The 18,750-nt window shown below is 41.2% G+C and overlaps 1 protein-coding gene across 3 annotated transcripts in view; it reads left to right on the forward strand.

The window, feature by feature from the left end:
• The window catches only part of VGLL4 (vestigial like family member 4), a 168,878-nt gene that overhangs the window by 1,739 nt on the left and 148,389 nt on the right, over positions 1–18,750 (forward strand). For all 3 annotated transcript variants that reach the window (XM_040491959.1, XM_040491962.1, XM_040491960.1), the window contains exon 2: positions 14,193–14,269. In XM_040491959.1, coding sequence (XP_040347893.1) covers positions 14,206–14,269 — 64 coding nt within the window. In that variant the 5' untranslated portion in view covers positions 14,193–14,205. The remainder of the gene's footprint in view (positions 1–14,192; positions 14,270–18,750) is intronic.

Here is an 18,750-nt window from a genome sequence, read left to right on the forward strand (position 1 = left end):
GTGCGGGAGAACCGGGCCCGCGAGGGGCCGGCCTGCGGGGGGACTCCGGGTGGGCTGACTTGGAGCTGCCCTGAGAGCGTCCTCCGGGAGGGAGGAGGCGGCTGGTTCTCGCGGGGCAACTTGAGGCTCCCAGTGGGGAGCCGAAGCTCCAGGGCTCTCAAAGGGAGGTCCGGTTCCTGGAGGGGTCCCGAGAGGAAGGCGTCCTGGGAATGCGAGGCACGGGGCCGGGAAGGGGGCCCGGAGCCCTGTAGACCCTTGGTCCTGGCCAGCGGCACCGGAGGGCTGGGTGTACGACTGCGGGAAGAGGCTGAGGATGGGCCGCTGGGATGGGTCTCGCTTTTCTCTTCCTATATTCCCTGCTCCTCCTCAAAACAAAACGGCACACTCTTCCAGCACCCAGTGCAGGCCTCGCCGAAAAGCAAAGGTCTTTCCTTTTTTTTTTTTTTTTTTTTTTTTTTTTTGCTTAAAGTCTTCTTTGATTCCTGACACTGAGACATTGAAATGTCTTAGGTTAGGATGACAGTGCTTGTTGGCGCTACTTAGTCTGTGCATTTTATTGACATATATTCGTCTATTTAAGCTAGATAATTAAAAAAAATCGGTTTCACTTTGATCATTGGTGCTGTATGTTTTTGCTGGTTGTATTTCCTTCTCTGTGGTTAATAAGAACCAGCAGCCCGGGGGCGGGGAGTGGAGGCTGCTCTTCTAGTTTTTATCAGCAGCTGGTTGCTCTCTCTGAAAGGTGCTGTCTCTCAGTTTGCAGATTTTACAAATCTGTTTCTAAACCCCAGCCTACCTTGACCATTTGTTTCCTCTGAACGTTCAAAGACAAAACTAAAATGATAGTTTTCCTATTAGTATTCGAAGGTTAGTTTTGCATGCCATTTTAACATACCACACTTTAACTCTTTGCTCTACTCCACCACCTTGAGATGTTCATTGTTTTTCCTCCTTGCTGCGCAGCACTGTGAAGGGTAGCCTGTGTAGTTGAAAGAGCTTTAGGGTCAGTGCCTTAAGGCTGTACTGATGACGCGATCTTGGAACAAGTTTATTATCGGCTCTAAATCTTAATGCCTTAACTTTAATGGGTTTAGAAATACTTTAGAAGTTTGTTGTATACTCAAGACACGATTTTGTGTTTGTTTTCTTCTGTGTGTTTCCTCTTACATCTGGCTGAAAATCATCTCCCCCATGGTTGAAATGATGTAAACCTCTCAAATTGTTATTTAATTTTGGCAAAATATTAATCCCAGGCTGATTTCCCCTGCCACTGGTTTTGTCACACTCTGGGGCAGCTTGCTTTTTGCTTTCCATTTGGAAGGGGAATGCAAACTAATTTTTATGTTGACCAAAACACAATACAATTAAGATAATTCTGTTATAAATAACCATGGACTACATTCCCAAACTGTGAATGTTGTAGTGAAAACAGCTCTTGCTTATTTCTGGAGACATGACTTTAAGTCCAGTCTGTGTCACCTAAGTCACCTAAGTTTGTGACCAGAAAAAGTTACCTCTACTTAACCTTTGTATTTGATTCTCCTCTGTAAGAGGGTAATAGTATCGATCCAATACATCACAGAGGTTCAGGAATTACAGGAAATAATATGCTTGAAAAGTAGTTGGTATTATGTTATTTACAAAAGTCTTTGAGGATTTCAGAGAGCTTCTTAACCACAGTGGTTGCCACTTCCCCCAGCTGATTTAAAACTGTGAGTTTACCTGACTAGTTCACTTACAGATCACTTACAGTTCACTAGTTCACTTTTACTTTCAGATGTTCTGTTTTATGGGTTCTGTAATGGGAAATTCCTTTTAACTGCTTATGGAGTCAGCCTTGTTGCCAGCCTCTGATGGTTGCCAGAACAAATCCAGAGGAAGATTTTACTTTGTGTCTTTTCTAGGTTCCTTCCTGGATAGTTTTGCTGTGCAGCTTCTAGTTTGCCTTATTAAAATGATAAGTAAAAGGGACACCTGGGTGGCTCAGTCGGTTAAGCATCCAACTTCGGCTCAGGTCATGATCTCACAGTTCAGGAGCTCGGCCTGTGTCAGGCTCTGTGCTGACAGCTCAGAGCCTGGAGCCTGCAGCCTGCTTTAGGGTTCTATGTTTCCCTCTTTCTCTGCCCCTCCCCCACTCATGCTCTCTTTCTCTTGAAAATAAACAAACGTGGAAAAAAAATTAAAAATAAAATGATTTTGACTCACATATTACATTAAGAAATACAAATAACATTAAAAAATTATTCTTAATGTTTATTTTTTGAGAGAGAGTGCGTGTGCACAAGCGGGGGAGGGACAGAGAGGGAGACACAGAATCTGAAGCAGGCTCCAGGCTCTGAGTTGTCAGCACAGAGCCATACGTGGGACTGGAACCCACGAACCACAAGATCATGACCTGAGTGGAAGTCGAAAGCTTAACCCACTGAGCCACCCAGGCACCCCACAAATAACATTTTTAATGAATGGAAATGTACACCTTAATTAACTGCTCTTTGAGAGTAGGGACAGCCATGTGGGGACAAGCACTGCACCAGATCTGGGTTCTGCAGTTGGTTCTTTTGTGTGATTCTGAGCTAAGCCACTTAGCCTCTCCATGTCTCTTTTTGCTCTTCTGCAAAAGGCCAGAATCACACCTGCATTCCTGCCTCATAATGGCCTCATGTTCATTTATGAAAGCTCACATAAGACAATGGCTGCAAAAGCACGTGGAAGAAAGCCTCTGAGTAAGACTGGTGATGAAAACAGCCAGATACACAAGCAGCTGACTTCGGCTCAGGTCATGATCTCACAGCTTGTGTGCTAACAGCTCAGAGCCTGCTTGTGATTCTGTGTCTCCCTCTTTCTCTGCCTCTCCTCCCCCCCCCCCCCTTCAAAAATACATAAACGTTAAAAAAAAAAAAAAAGTAAAATAGCTATCTTAAAAGTTGTTTTGCACCTTTGAGTATGACTTAATTAAACAATAGGAGTTGTAAATTCAGGAGGTAAAAGTCACATACATTGGGATTTAATGTGACTAAAATTATGACAGCGTGCAATCTTAACATGTCAAGTCTGGATTTTGGCGTGTGTTAGTTAGATAAGCTGTTGCAGAACCTGGTGAAAGGAGGTTTTTTTTTTGTGTTAAGTTTGTGCAAGTTGTGTTAACTGAAGCTCATTTGTGATTGTTTTAGGGATCCCATCTAAAGGTAATGACATTGATATGTGAGATCCTAATAGACAAGAAAAGGGAATGAATGCTGCCAACAGTCTGTAGCCATTTAGAATATGTCCACGTTAAAATGACGATAGCAACAACAACTGCTTAGCAATTGGGACTGCCGGGGTGCCTGGGTGGCTCAGTTGGTTGAGCTGGTTGAGTATCTGGACTCTTGGTTTCAGCTCAGGTCATGAGCCTTGTGTTGGGTTCAGCACTGTCAGTGAGGAGCCTGCTTGGGATTCTCTCTCTTTTCCTCTTTGTCCGCTCCTGTGCACTTTCACTCTCTCTCAAAGTAAGTAAATAAACTTTGAAAGAAAGAAAGAAATTGGACCGCCAAATTTTGATAGTATAAATTGCCAAGGTAGGAAAGGTGGAGTGTAAGTAGGAGGTGCTGAAACCAGAAAAATTCTTGCTACCTGGGATGCAGTATGACAGTTCCTTTGCAAAGGAGGAGAATCTTATGGAATATACTCTGTCTCATACCTCAGGTCCAATAACCAGATACAGCCCATCCTCGAATTTGTGAGTTTATCTACTCACTAAAAGTTATTTGTAACCTCAAATTCAAACTTGCAGCGCTGTCTCTGTCATCCATGCACATGCACAGAGTGGTGAAAAATTTGAGTCTCCCCAAGTGTGCATCCCCAGGTGAGGTCAAACAAGGCAAGACTCTGACTTGTTTCAGCTCTCATACTGTACTCTTACTTGTGGTCTCTTTTGTGCCCCATGTTTCTCATTTGGGGGCTTTCTGTTGGTGTTTTTGCTGCTTATAATGGCCCCCAAGCATAGTGCTGAAGTGCTGTCCAGGTTTCCCAAGAGCCAGAAGGCTGTGATGTGCCTTCAGGAAAAATATGTGTGGAAAATGTGTGCATTAGATAAGCTTCCTTCAGGCATGAATTGTAGTGCTGTTGGCCATGAACTCAATGTTAATGAATCGATAATAGATCTCAAATAAGATGTCTTTAAACAGAAACACTCATGAAACAAGATGATGTATTGATCAATTGACAGAAATGTAGCCAGCGGCTTGAAGGAACCTAACTTTGTACTTCCCCTAGGAGCAGTGGTTCATGTTCACGAGTTCAGTGTTATTGGACACCTTAGCGAGCGTGACTACTGTGAATAATGAGAAAGCATGTTTACTGATGCTGGTAACTAGAGTGCTTCCTAACGACAGAATGTGTCATGGGTTAGAAGGCTCTATTTAGGCTTTAATAGGCTGAGTTGAGATTTTGGACCAGTGTATATAGTTAGACCTGGGTGTTATGGGAAGTTTGCCAATTTGGACTTTATGCAAATTCACGTTTCTCATTCTTGGGTGTCCTCTCATTCTGAGAGGACAGGCACCTGAGGGCTTGTGAATAGGAAATTCTAAGTATCCAAATAAGAGAAACGGCAAGAACAAGCATATCCAGAGTAAACTAAAAATGATGACGTGTTTCCCTTATTTCATATGCAGTGCTATAGAAGGCTGAGGACTTGGGAATGAAGAGACAGATTCACAAGAGCCTAAACATGAGAAAGAAAAGGATAGTTCAGTTTTATTTGACAGCAGTGTCGAAAAATGGTGGGAATTGGTCATCTGAACGAAATGTCCACACTTGAATTTTCTTATCTTTTCCTGACAACAGTGGTGTTAATGTGGGCCCACCATACAGTTTCTAGGGGACCCTTGAGAGAGATGTGTGAACTTCAGCCAGCAGTGAGAATTTTACCTCAGCATCAGGCAGCCTTGCATAAAAGGAAATATGCTGTAACCTAAGTTTAGTTTTGCAGCATTAGGCTTACATAGCTGTCCCTCAGTGGGCACATGGTCAGCTTTCATACTGCCTGTGCATGGCTGACATTGATACCAAACTGTAGAACAGGAACTGAGGATCTAGTTACTGTACAGTAGCAGTGTTTGTTAGCTTGTGTTGCTGGGTCATCAGGATGACTGAATAGCACATCCCTAACACATCACACCCCTGGGGGAGGGGTAGTTAAGGAGGTCCATAGAGTCAAGACTTGGGTCATTTTAGTATCGGAAGACCAGAGGTGGTTGAGTCAAGCATTCATTTGGGAGTTTCCATCCAGAGTGGTACCTTTTATTCCACCTAAGCTGGCTGGGATTTCATTCCCCTGGGAAACGATCAGAGGTGGTGATGAGCAGTAGGCAGGGCCGAATTGATGGCACGCACCTGGGATGACTTAATTCCAACATCTCACAAATCCTACTTTGGAGGATGAGAGATGGACGGCTGCCCAACCTACAGACTGTCTCCTTTCACAGGAGGGGCATGATGTCATTCATTATGGGAAGGGTACAGAACTGTCCCAACTAAGCAAGTTTTATAGCTTTCTAGGACACTGGAAGGACTGCCACCAGCTGACTCTTATATTCTGGGGGTTATGCTTGAGGTCGGCAAGCACCTGAAAGCAGCCTAACTAGGGATTTTATGCACATATATTTTCAATTCTCTGGAAGTGGGCATAGAGCATGTAAGTATATTCAGATTTAATACATTTGGCCTTCAGATACATTTTCAGGAGAGGGTATGTGTAGAAGTGAGTTGTATGTAAGCAGAGGGCGGCCACGTCCTGACATTGTACTTAGTATGGAGTATGGATCGAGTATTCATGCCAGGGATATGCCTCGGTAAGGAACGCTGGCCTAGCACAGGATCCATCTGTTCATGCTCTTTCAGTAGTATGACTTTTGAAAGAGTATTTTGAATAAGGGCTGGCCTCTATTTAGTAATGTGGTGTACCATTCAAGGTGGTGAGAAACACAAACAATTAGGTGAACATTTGAAAATACCATTCACTGATCCCTAACTATTATCCATCGTAACTCAGACAACAGGTTTTCTTGAGCGTGACTGAGTAGAAGCCATCCTTCCTAATACTGAGCCTGTTCTTGGAGCCTGAAGGTTTGAGGGCCTGTGTTTACAGGCCGTGTTGCATTGGCCCCAGGAACCTACGGCTGCAGCTATTGACAGTGTTGCTTTGCTCTACTTTCAGAACATCTTCTGCGAGCATTTTCTCACCTGGCTTGGTTACTATTCGCGTGACTCTGTGTTCAGCTCTGTTCAAAGAAAGTATAATATGGCAGCGTTTTCGCGTTTGCAAGAGGGGAGGATTTGTTTCCCTTTGCTTACTTGAGAAACTGTTGGGTTATTGCCTGATGTATCTCAAGGTGTAGGGAAAGAACATAGACTACAAGTCTTGCCTTGGTTGATGATGGAAGGTTTTTTGGGCGGGGGTGGGGGGAAGGGATGTAACTTAAACTAAAAATAAGTAACTGCTTTTCTTCAAAAAGTCTTTATGAAAATCAGCTTAAGTGGAGTAAAAATAGCATTGGATGGTGAGTCAGGGGACTTGGATTCTAGTCTTAGCTTCTTCTGGAAGTCACTTAGATTCTTGGCACTTTGGGTTTTCATCTGTAGGAGAATATGAATAATCTTGTTTGGCCAAGTTGCAGTGAGAATCCAATGAAGTAATTTACATGAGTGTGCTTTGGAAAAGTGTGTGCCCTACAACCTTAAGATGGTGGTGGCTGTTTGAGGCTGACATATATTTCTCAATTGAATTTACAGGGCATTTTCAGTAACGTTGTATCCTTGAATCCACACCTCAAGTCTGTGACCATATGCAGGAGGCAACATTACTGCTATTCTAAGTGAGGAAACTTGAGCCTGGAGAGGTGAAATGGCCCACACAATTAGTGTTAGCTCTGTAGAGCAGAGCCTAGAAGGAAACTGACTGAGTGAAAGTGTTAAAGTAGGGCTCGAACTTAGGTTTTGTGCCACTAAAGTTCTGGCTGTATTGATGTAACAGATGGCAAAGTGTTGAGAAGAAAAAAAAAGGATTACACAAATGAGAGATATTTTCAGCAAGAACATAGAGGGATGGTCTGAGAATTGGATGTTAACAGGAAGATTATGTGTTGCAAGAAGCTGGGGTGGGGGGCATCAATTGGACACAGTGTGGAGAAGAATCAGAAGGGGAATGCTCACCTTCTTGATGTGCCCAAAGCCATGCTTGCCCGTGGCTGTCTGGATCTGGTGATAATTTGGTCTGAAATTTCATTTCGGTTATCCTTCCTACTGGACAGATTGCTCATCAGATCGACCACAGTGTGATATTGCTTCAGGGCAGTGAGGTGCCTTTTCCTTTTCTGTAATGTCTGTATATAGTTCTAACGGAAATAGGAGAGACTCAAAGCCTCTAAATTCTTGATGGGCAAAAGGGTCACATACCTCGTGCTGTGGTGTGAGAGTTCATACTTGCAGGCTTGTGCTCCAGTTGTACTTTATTAGCCAAGGCTGGTTTAGGTTATCCCAGGAAGTGGCTCTGATTGCAGGGGATAGAGGGATGGAACAGGGCCAACAGGAATTAGAGATACTGAATAGTGTGCATCTGGAAGCTGGAGATGCCATCAGTACCCAGGATAGTGCTGTCTTCCTGTTTCTGTTTTTTTTGGGCAAGTGACAGTGTGGCAGGAACATCAGGAGGTTTGAATGTGCTTCTTCCCACCTCTACTGGCTTCCACCCCTAGCCAGGACGGTTGCTTCATGTTCTCATACTCTTTCCTCAATTATACTGTAGTTAGGCCACTGTTCTGGAAGAACCATGGAGTGAGATAGTCCTGGTGCTGTAACTTTCACCTGGGAAATCTCCTTAGAACATTCGCATAACATATCTTGAAATTCTGTTCTTTTGCCTGGAAAAAAAATTTGAATACATCTTGTAATTCTGTTTCTTTAATTTTTTTTAAAGTTTATTTATTTTGAGAGAGAGAGAGCATGAATGGCGGGAGGGCAGAGAGAGAGGGAGACAGAATCCCAAGCAGGCTCTCTGCTACCAGCACAGAGCTGGACGTGGGGCTCGACCCCACGAAACTGTGAGATTGTGACCTGAGACGAAACCAAGAGTTGGATGCTTAACTGACTGAGCCACCCGTGTGCCCCATAATTCTGTTTCTGAGACAGGTGCTTTTGTCCTCTTGCTGATCAAAAAGGGACAGTTCTTTGTGGACGTCCAAAATAATGGCATTCAAATTTATAGCTGAGCTTGTCATTAGCACTGAATGTCCCTAAATTTTAGTAGCTTTAGAATTGATACCTCTTATTCTCTAATTCTGCACCTTAAGCTATTTGTAAGAGCGTTATTATTAGCGATAAGGGAGTCCAAAGAAAAGAATATGGGTCAGAAAATACCGTTGCTTGTAAAACGAAACAAAATGTATGTTCTATTCATGATGACTTATGTTCATATTTGTCAAAAATCCCCAATGAAGGTGAATGGATAGACCAGAAGTGGATTGCAGTACAGTAGAATACCTTTACAGGTGCAGTTGAAGTCTTTTTTCAGAACCATCTTCTTCTCACCTTAATGGGGTTACATTTCAGGCCTGAGCATTTCAAGTGATTATATTTTTGCTTATCATGATTTTATAGTGTAAAAACTGTCACAGAAAGGAGGACCTGTTATTGAGATGTACTTAGCTTTATTTTCTAGATGCTGCATAATCTTTGGCAAAAGGGAGCAGATGATTTTTGGTTCATAAAGGATACAGAATAAACCAGGAATTTCTCTCCCCTGTTTCAGACCATTCAGACTATTCGAGGGCTTTGCACTGACGAAGAATAAATCTCAGCTTTGTCACACCCTGCAGAGTATGCTTGATCTGCCCTTGCCCAGTTCCCTGCCACCACCTCCTGTCCTCTCCCCCTTGTTTCCTGCCCTGAGGTCATTCCCTCCACATCTCCATGCCCAGCGTGGGTCTGTCTTGGGTATTTTGCAAATGCTCTTTGTCTCCTCCCTGCCTGCCTCCCTGCCTGCCGTGCTTCACAAGGCTAATTCCTCTCCTTCAGGTGTCAGCTTTCATCCATCTTAGAGGCATCGCCATGTAAAGTTGTGGTCAGTACCCTTTTTTCAATGCATTTACCATCATTTGCAGTTTATTTAATATGTTTGCAAAAGTTTTGACAAATATTTATACATATAAAGGCCATCCATTTCTCATAACACCCTATGAGGGGAGTAATATTAATTCATATCCCCATTTTACAGATGAGGAAACAGACACACAGAGGTAAAGTCATTTTCCAGGGATACACAGGAAGTGGCTGAGCCCAATTCAAACTCAGCCAGGTTGGTGTCCAAAGATCCTCCTCTTAAATTACCAATCTGCTAACTTGCCTCTCAGTGTCGTGTGGCCCTCCGTCAAATACTGTAATCATTGTTTCCTCCCAGCTCCCCTTACTTTTTACTAACATGTTTTATTGGTTTTTTTTTTTGGGGGGGGGTTGTGGATATTGTACAAGGTGTAAAATTCAGAAGTTTTTTTTCCATAAGTTTTTTTTTTTATTTTATTACTGTTATCTTCCACCTTTATTTGCTTAGTTTTTTTTTGTGGCTAGATAATGCCTAGTTGCTAGACCTCATCTCCCACCTTTACTGAACCAGCCCCTACTGCCCTTATCTCACACCTGGTTCCTGGAGGAGCCTCCTGACTGATCTGCTTCCAGTGACTTCTCACTTGACTTCATCAAGTCAGACCATCCTCCCCAGAACTGCTAAATGAAAATCTCATTAACATCAGATCACCAGCTCGCTCAGGGACTAATAGTTGCTGCCTGTTTCCTGCTATGTTCAGTGTGAACCTGGTTGGCTAGCCTTCTGCTTTTTCCTCTGTCCACCCACATCATGTTTACCCTGCTTAGATTCTACTGCTCCTTATCCAAGATTCTCCATTGTGAGAATGTCTCGGGTTTTCATTCTGCCTCTGTGCCTTTCCTGAGACTTTTGATCCAACATGACTGTAACATGTAAGGATAAGACAGAGTCCTTGCACCCAGGACGTATTCCAACGGTGTGATCTGGTAAATAAGAGAAGTCAGAGAGGAGCCTGACAGCCTGAGGGAGAGAAACTAGGGAAGGGAATCTTTGAAGTGGCTTTTAGAGGCACACATATGTGCACACCAACCAAAGAATAGATGTTCGCAAGGTATACGCTTTGAGCCGATGCTCATCTCTCTTTTATCACACAGTACACATTTTGGTTTTAAATTATATATTGTCTTTTATTATGCTCTTTTAAATTTGTTTGTTATCCTAGTCCCTTAAAAGATTTGTCTGTTATCTTATTCCTTATACTTAATGTTCACAAACAAGAACGTAACTCCTTGAAAGCAGAGATCTTATCTTCTGTTTCTCTTTTCTTCTCTTGAGTACTTCCCTGAACTCAGAATAATTGTGTAATAAAAATTGATTGGTTTCATTAATAAGGTTGCAGCAGATGGCAGGTGCCTTGCAGGTGAACCTTAAACACCTAATCTCTTATCTGCCTACTTTGAACGTTAAGTCGCTTGGAGGTTTGGAATTCATAGTATCTGAATACATTTAAATATGTAATCTCCTAGATGCTAAAATTCTGCATCTACTTCTTTGTGTTATTTGATGTTTTTATGCTTTGATATTTTGCTTCTATGCACAACACTTGTAATTTGCATAACTTAAGGCATGTGTTGTTAATGGATATCTATTTGGGTTTAGAATTTTCACGTTGCTGGCGGAGAGTCAAGAGTGTGTCATCAGGAAGGCAAGGTCATTCAGAACTTCAATTTCATGGGGAAATTAAGGAATTTGAGTCTAAATTCTGTATTATGGAGTAGAATGCTTATCAGCATTTATGTAATCCAAATAAAAGGCTTTAAGCCCAAATCTTGCCTGAATAGGAAACTGGCTTAGATAAAGATGGTAAGATGGAGTTCTTGGGAGTTCAGCAAACCTTTCTTCTTCTTTGAACAAGTTCAACAATCCTTACTCTCAGGAGGTGATCTTTTCTATCTTATTACCAAGACGATTATGAATGTGAATGCCATTACATTTTCTTTTGTTCTTTTGATTTTACTCCTCTTCCCTTGTCTCTGAAAAAGAAGAAATGAACTCTGGTTTATGACGTCACTGCTCTTGCAGTGACTGACAGCCCCCATTTCTGGTGTTGATGAGCAATTGATTTATTTTTGTCGACCACTTTCACCTATCCCCTCCTTACCCCACCCTGTAACCAGCAAACTGTTCTCTGTCTCGATTAATTTGTTTTTCTTCTAGATTTCACACATAAGAAACTAAACAGTATTTGTCTTTGTCTCCTCTCACATTTCGAGACCTTCCAAACCCTGTCCGTTTGTCTCTGGTTTTCTCCTGTCCCCACAGCTCCCTTAACAGTGCCCCTCATTACCTTCTGCATAGCTCTTTGATGTTGTTTACCCTGTCTTTAGCTTCCCATTCTGTAGAATGGGACTACATGGTCCTATCAGAATAATTTTCATTGAATATGTAGATGACCAAGTCAGTTCTCTGCTCAGAGGTTGCAGTGGATCCCTAACACGTACACAATCAAACCCAACTTTTGTCAGAGCCCTCGGTCCTTCCATAATGTGGCCCCGATCGAAACTCCCATCCCTGTCTCCCAACTTCCTATTCCCGTTTTATTCTTGTCTTCTAGCTGATTGGGGCAACTTGTTCCTGAATAGATTGTCCTTTTGTTCTTCCATTCTGGAAGAACTTTTCTATCCATTCTTCAGAGGTTCAGCTCGTGGTTCTGTTTTCTCTACAGTCTTTCAGAATTCATCTGTGTTTCTATAGGATTTTGTTTATACCACTGTTGTGGCACTTAGCACACTTTACCTTAATCCATTATTTCCCTAAGTGTTCCCTAAGAGATGTTTCAGGTTAAATGAATGGCCAGTGAAATTTGAGAGATTTCATCTATCCAGAGGTAAATACCCCCACTGCCTGAGCCTCTGCAGGAGGAATGCCTAGCAGTATATTCCAAGCACAGGAAGCTGCTTAATTCGGTTTACTTCAGTGTTTCCTGAACTTATTTCTAGAAAAATTTTTTCTTGTAAAATATGAACATATAGTGCAAAACACTTTAGAAAACACTGCCTTAAACTACTTTCTTGTAGGCACGTCTACTGTACAGATTGAAAGCTCTTTGAAAACAACTACTGGCCTTTGATTTTTTTTTTTTTTTCCTACCTTGGCAGCACCTAGTAGATAATTTTTTTTTTAATGTTTATTTATTTTTGAGAGAAAGCGAGAATGAGCAGGGGAGGGGCAGAGAGAGAGAGGGAGACGGGATCCAAAGTGGGCTCTGTGGGCAGAGAGCCCTACGTGGGGCTCAGGCTCAGAAGCCAACAGTGAGATCATGACCTGAGCTGCTGTTGGACCCTTAACTGACTGAGCCACCCAGGCGTCCCCATAGTTCACGTTTGTTGAATGAAATTACGTTGCCAGTCAAGACTTGATGTTTCTTTGGGGACCTGAAATACGAATATTATAAAGCAAGCTGATCCACCATGTCTTGTAACTGGCACATACCTAGTAGTTACTCAGTAAATGTTAAAGAAGTCTGATTAAATGCTGAGTGTCTTTTTTAATTAATTTATCTTTTTGAGAGAGTGTGGGCATGTGAGCGGGGTAGGAGCAGAGGGAGAGGGAAGGAGAGAATCCCAAGCAGGTGTTCCATTGCTGTCTTTAAAGGGTATAGTTAAGAAAATATTTCTCTCAGTTGAACTAATAGAGTATGTCTGTTTTCCCAGTAATTGTGTATGTGTGCCTCTGTATGCGTGTGTGTGTGTAAGTAATCTGGAAAAGAAAAATTGGGCGAGGTGGCCTGATTTTCTAGGTTTTCCACCCACCATCTTTAAATGTTCTGCAGTCTTTGCTTTTATATGTATGCTGTAATTTAAGAAAACAGAATTAAAAATAAAACCCAGGCTTATTAGAAAACATGGCACTAGATAAATTGGTGATGGGTGGTGGTGATAGTGGGTACTCACAAAACATATTTAAAATGTTTTTTTAATGTTTATTTATTTTTGAGAAAGAGAGAATGCCAGCAGGGGAGGGTTAGAGAGAGGGAGACACAGAATCTGAAGCAGGCTCTGGGCTCCTAGCCGTCAGCACAGAGCCCAGTGTGGGGCTCGAACTCACGAACCGTGAGATCATGACCTGAGCTGAAGTCAGATGCTTAACTGACGGAGCCACCCAGGCTCCCCAAAACATATTTTAAAATAAAGGTACACAGGGGCGCCTGGGTGGCTCAGTCTGTTTGCATCCGACTTCGACTCAGGTCATGATCTGACGGTCCATGAGTTCGAGCCCCGCGTCGGGCTCTGTGCTGACGGCTCGGAGCCCGGAGCCTGCTTCAGATTCTGTGTTTCCCTCTCCCTCTCTCTCTCTCTGCCTCTCTCCCGCACTCATGCTCTCTCTCTCTCTCTCTGTCTCTCTGTCTCTCTGTCAAAAATAAACAAAAAAAATTTTAAAGAAAGGTAAACATATTGGGCTTAGAATACTACTTAAGTTAAAATGCCATTTAACTCATTTTAAAATAAAGATTCTTATTGGACTTCAAATACCATTTAACTCACCCCTGGAATTCACAGACCTTTCACTAGTACATTGAGTATATTAAGTGACAAGGCCACAAAGAGTCTCTCAGCTAAGTAGGTGAATGAACAGAATGGTTCGAGCTTAGTCATTTTTGTTAAAACTAATAAACCAACAACCACCACCGCCACAACAGAAATCTCAGACTGGTAGTACCACTACGTTCATAGAGTAGCCTTTGTTCCAAAGCTGTTTTTTACTTGGTATGTCTGAATGGGCATGTTTTTATGCACGCACATAAACATTTATAAGCACAAATAACATGGGCATGAATATTCACAATATCCCTTCTTTTAGTTCTAACACTAGCTGTTTCCTGGAATCTGCAAGGTTTAGCTTAGTACACAGAATGGAATTTAACCCTTTCCTCTATTTGTGCCTGAACCAAATCCATTGCATTTCTTCACAGATTGGGAAGATTTTCATCCTCAGGATTGTGATTTGCATTTCATGGGGGAATCATTCTAATTGTTAACTACCAGAATTCTTAAGCAGTCCTTTGAATTCTCTTTAAATTCTATTCTTTTTCTCTCTTTTTTTTTCCGTCTAGGCTCCAACCAGGAATGGAGACGCCATTGGATGTTTTGTCAAGGGCAGCGTCTCTTGTGCATGCTGATGATGAAAAACGTAAGTCATGAACCTGTTTCAAGGCACTTTTTACCCGTGTCCCCTTGTCTCCTGCATTATCATAGACTCACGTGTTTCTCCACACAGTTTGATGGTTATGTGCAGTTAACTTTGGTTGTTCTCAGACCAACTTAGTATTCTCCTTTTCATTTTCAAGTGCTAGAACATGTAAGTCTTGTAAATGTCATCTTTGGATACAACAGCTCCAAGGGTTAACTCGAGGAAGTCCTGTCCTTCCTGGCTTCCCAGCTCTTGAGTGGAGATAGTCCTTAAGAGACACTTAGGGACTCTGGAAGTTTACATAAATACGTGTTGCTTGACAGACAAATTGACCAGGAGAGAAGTAGAGGTGGAAAAAATCATCCAAGAGCATTTCTGTCATAGGTTGCACGTATGTATGTGATGGAAAATAGTCTTGAAAATTCCATTTGCGTGAGCGAGAAACCGCAAATATTGGGAAAATTCACTAATGTGGTGGGGGACAGGTGAAAGGAAAAAGAACATGACATTGTTCTCCATGAGGTTATTCCACAATGTGTTAAAGTGGTTTTCCTGCTCATCCTAGGGTTTTTAGTAAGTTTTTATTTAAGTTTTTAAATAAATTCTTTTTCAAAGTTAAAATTGCTTGCCAAACAGTATTTGCAAGGGTGACTGTTTTATGTGGGAACCAAGTTTTCTTTTTCTAAGCACTAAAATGCTAAAAACAAAAAAATTTCTAAGGTTGAGCTTTTATACACTCTAAATTCTTTTTTCATTTAATTTTTATTTTTTTATTGAAATCCAAGTTAACATATAGTGTAATAATGGTTTCAGGAGTAGAATTTAGTGATTTGTCACTTATGTATGGTACCCATTGCTCATCCCAACAAGTGCCCTCCTTATTGCCCATCTCCCATTTAGTTCATCCCCCCACTAACATCACTTCAGCAACCCTGTTTTCTGTATTTAAGATTCTCTTATGGTTTGCCTCCCTGTTTTTATCTTATTTTTCCTTCCTTTCTGTTTTGTTTCTTAAATTCCACATATGAGTGAAATCATATGATATTTGTCTTTCTCTGATGGACTTATTTTGCTTAGCATACATTCTAGTTTCATCCATATTGTTGCAAATGGCAAAATTTATTTCTTTTTGATTGCTGAGTAATATTCCATTATATACACATACATGCACACATACACACTATATCTTCTTTATCCATTCATCAGTTGATGGACATTTGGGCTCTTTCCATACTTTGGTTATTATTGATAGAGCTGCTGTAAACATTGGGGTGTATGTGCCCCTTCAAATCAGCATTTTCGTATTTCTGTATCCTTTGGATAAAAACTAGTATTGCAATTGCTGGGTCATAGGGTAGTTCTATTTTTAATTTTTTGAGGAACCTCCATACTGTTCTTCAGAGTGGCTGCACCAGTTTGCATTCCCACCAATAATGCAAAAGGGTTCCCCTTTCTCCGCATCCTCACCAACATCTGTTGTTTCCTGAGTTGATAATCTTAGCCATTCTGACCAATGTGAGGTGGTGTCTCACTGTGGTTTTGATTTGTATTTTCCTGATAATGAGTGATGTTGAGATCTTTTCATCTGTCTGTTAGTCATCTGGATGTCTTCTTTGGAAAAGTGTCTGTTCATGTCTTTTGCCAATTTCTTCACTGGATTATTTGCTTTTTGGTATTGAGTTTGATAAGTTCTTTAAAGATTTTTAAAAAATATAATGTATTGTCAAATTGGCTAGCATACAGTATACACTATAAATTCTTAAAGATGAACTTCTTTCCAATTTAAGTCTTAATGAATAGGCAGACTGGAAAGTGCATATCCTTAAAATGTAAGCTCTGCCTTTTTACTGTCTAGGACTTTTATTTTTCTAAGCCTCAGTTTCCTCATTCCTAATATGAAATAACACTTACAAAGTATTTGTGAGGATTAAATGGGCTATTGTATAGATAGTGCCTATCTTAGCTCTTGGCTCCTGGTGGGGATTGCCATAATCTGTTCACTTTGGGCAGTTTTGTTGGCTTGTGGTCGGGCTTATTCTAGTCCTGTGTATTATCAGTGTGCCTGGGTCTTCCCACCCTCTCCTAACACCAACACTCACACGAGGTTATCTTTAAACTAGTGATTGGATGAGGTAACAATTAGAGGCTTGTTTTTTTTTTTTTTTAAACCTCTTGCATAATTTACATTTATTTAGGTTTTGGATTGTTGGTGGGGGGGGGTGGATATAACTATCCATTGGTGTAGTATAATTATCCCTTCCTAAAGAAATCAAAACTCAGGGATGTTATGTATCATTCCTAGGGACCCTAAGTTAGGGAGAGGCAACTCAGGTTGTGGGCTTTTATCTAAGATTGCTGAAAAGCATGAAAAGCCCCTTTATGTCTCTAAGATTGCAGTACACGTTGCTGACTTGAATAGCTAGTTACAAGGTTCATTAAGTATGAATATAGTTAATTTAGAAGTTTTTATACTTTATTAGACAGTATTACAAAACTTTTTTTAATGTTTATTCATTTTTGAGAGAGAGAGAGAGAGAGAGAGCACGTGTGCGCCCAATAGTGAGTGAGGGAAGGGCAGAGCGAGAGGGAGACACAGAAACTGAAGTAGGCTCTAGGCTATGAGGTGTTAGCATCGAGCCCAAGGCAGGACTTGAACACATGACCTGTGAGATCATGACCTGAGGTGAAGTCGAATGCTTAACAAACGGAGCCACTCAGGTGCCCCTAGATAGTATTTTAAATTTCTGTTGTATAATGCCCGCATTTAGTTAGGATCAGTAAAACAAGATAGTGTTCATACAAATGAAAAATGGAAGTAATGACCTTGAGGCTGCCCTTCGTGTCCTGGATGTAGAGAGTAAAAGTGTCTTCTCTTTTTCTCCTACCTTCTCAGGTTCGATTCTGGAGCCCAGCTTCAGGGTCACTGTGTTCAGGCAGAAGACCTGTATAGTTACCAGTTCAATGAACAAGGGTTGAATTCTTATGTAAAAGGGGCACACATAGATGAACAAGGGACAGCCACTGCCTTTATGGAGCTTATGAACATAGACACTTGCAGCTATAAAATGCATAGAAGGGGGAGACTGGGTATACTTGGTGATAGAAATAGAACGATAATGCCAAGGGAGAGAGGAATTCTTTCTTCCTGTGTTCAACACATCTGTTAATGATTTGCAGAGTAAGGATATATGCATATACAAGGCCAGAATGATTACAGAGTAGCCTTCATTCTGGAATATTCTTCTTTGGACTCTGGCATGATTCTGGAATCCCTCTGGAATGACTTCAGTTTCTCAGGATCATTTTTTATGTTTAAAGAAGAGGGAAAAAGTCCAAAGATGTCTATAGTCATTATTATTAACATCAGGCAACATTTTTGAGAAACTTTTTTGCTATGATGCTCTGTGCATCATCACCCACAGGAGCACAGAGCTCAAAAACCAGGCATTCATTGTATTTTCTATTATCTAGTCATGTAAGTATGTGAAAATTTATTCTATTTATAGGCAAAGTTGAGCATTAAGTTCAGAGTCTTCCAGTAGATTTCTTAAGACCTACTTGGGCTTGTTCAGCCTGAATCAGCTTTCTCTGTCCCAGATTAGTTCTGTTTTAGCTTTTGTTGTAAATTGCTCTTACATTTAGCACTCTCCTCAACATTTAAAAAAGTCTTGTGTATGTAATCTGATTTGGGTGTCTTATTACAAACAGAAAAATGTTCTACTACTTGAGATCGGTTTCCCAACTCCTGTAGGTGACCTAAATGATTCTCTTTTCTTTTGCTCGTGGAGAACTGAAAACTTAGGCATTTTTGAAGATGTTATTGTTTGAGTATTTTGAAGAGAACAGTACCTATTAGGACTTGGATCTGTAATACCTGATAGCCTTAAGGCTTCATTATGTCTACTAGCAGAGAATAGAAGAAATATCTCAATGGTACACTGTAGAGCTGAAGTCAATAGTGAAATGGTGGTTTTGTAGTCACACAATAGTCACTTATCTGGATGGCCTAGAAGGAATACATTTACTTAAAATAATCATTCCACCGCTCATGAGACATTGATTTAATCAGCACCCAGGGTAATCCTGGAAGGTACTTAATGAGAATACAACATGAGATTGCCCATTTTTCCCTGTGCTGCAGGAATCTCTTCTTTCAGTCGTAATTAATGCTGGTGCTGGGACGACCCCAACCTTTTTCCAGGCTTATTTTTAGTAGTCAAAATTGAACAAAATTTGAGGATAAGACACATTAGCACTGATGTTTAAAACAACACCTTGGTGCGTCTTTTTTTTTTTTTTTAATTTATGTATTTTTTTTTAATGTTTTGCTTTATTTTTGAGAGAGCGAGCGAGCAAGTGAGCAAGCAGGGGAGGAGCAGAGAGATAGGGAGACACAGAATCTGAAACAGGCTCCGGGCTGTCAGCACAGAACCCGATGTGAGGCTCTAACTTACCAACCATGAGATCATGACCTGAGCCGA

Source organism: Herpailurus yagouaroundi, unplaced genomic scaffold (assembly GCF_014898765.1).
Source record: "Herpailurus yagouaroundi ecotype Mexico unplaced genomic scaffold, PumYag 183, whole genome shotgun sequence".
NCBI lineage: Eukaryota > Metazoa > Chordata > Mammalia > Carnivora > Felidae > Herpailurus > Herpailurus yagouaroundi.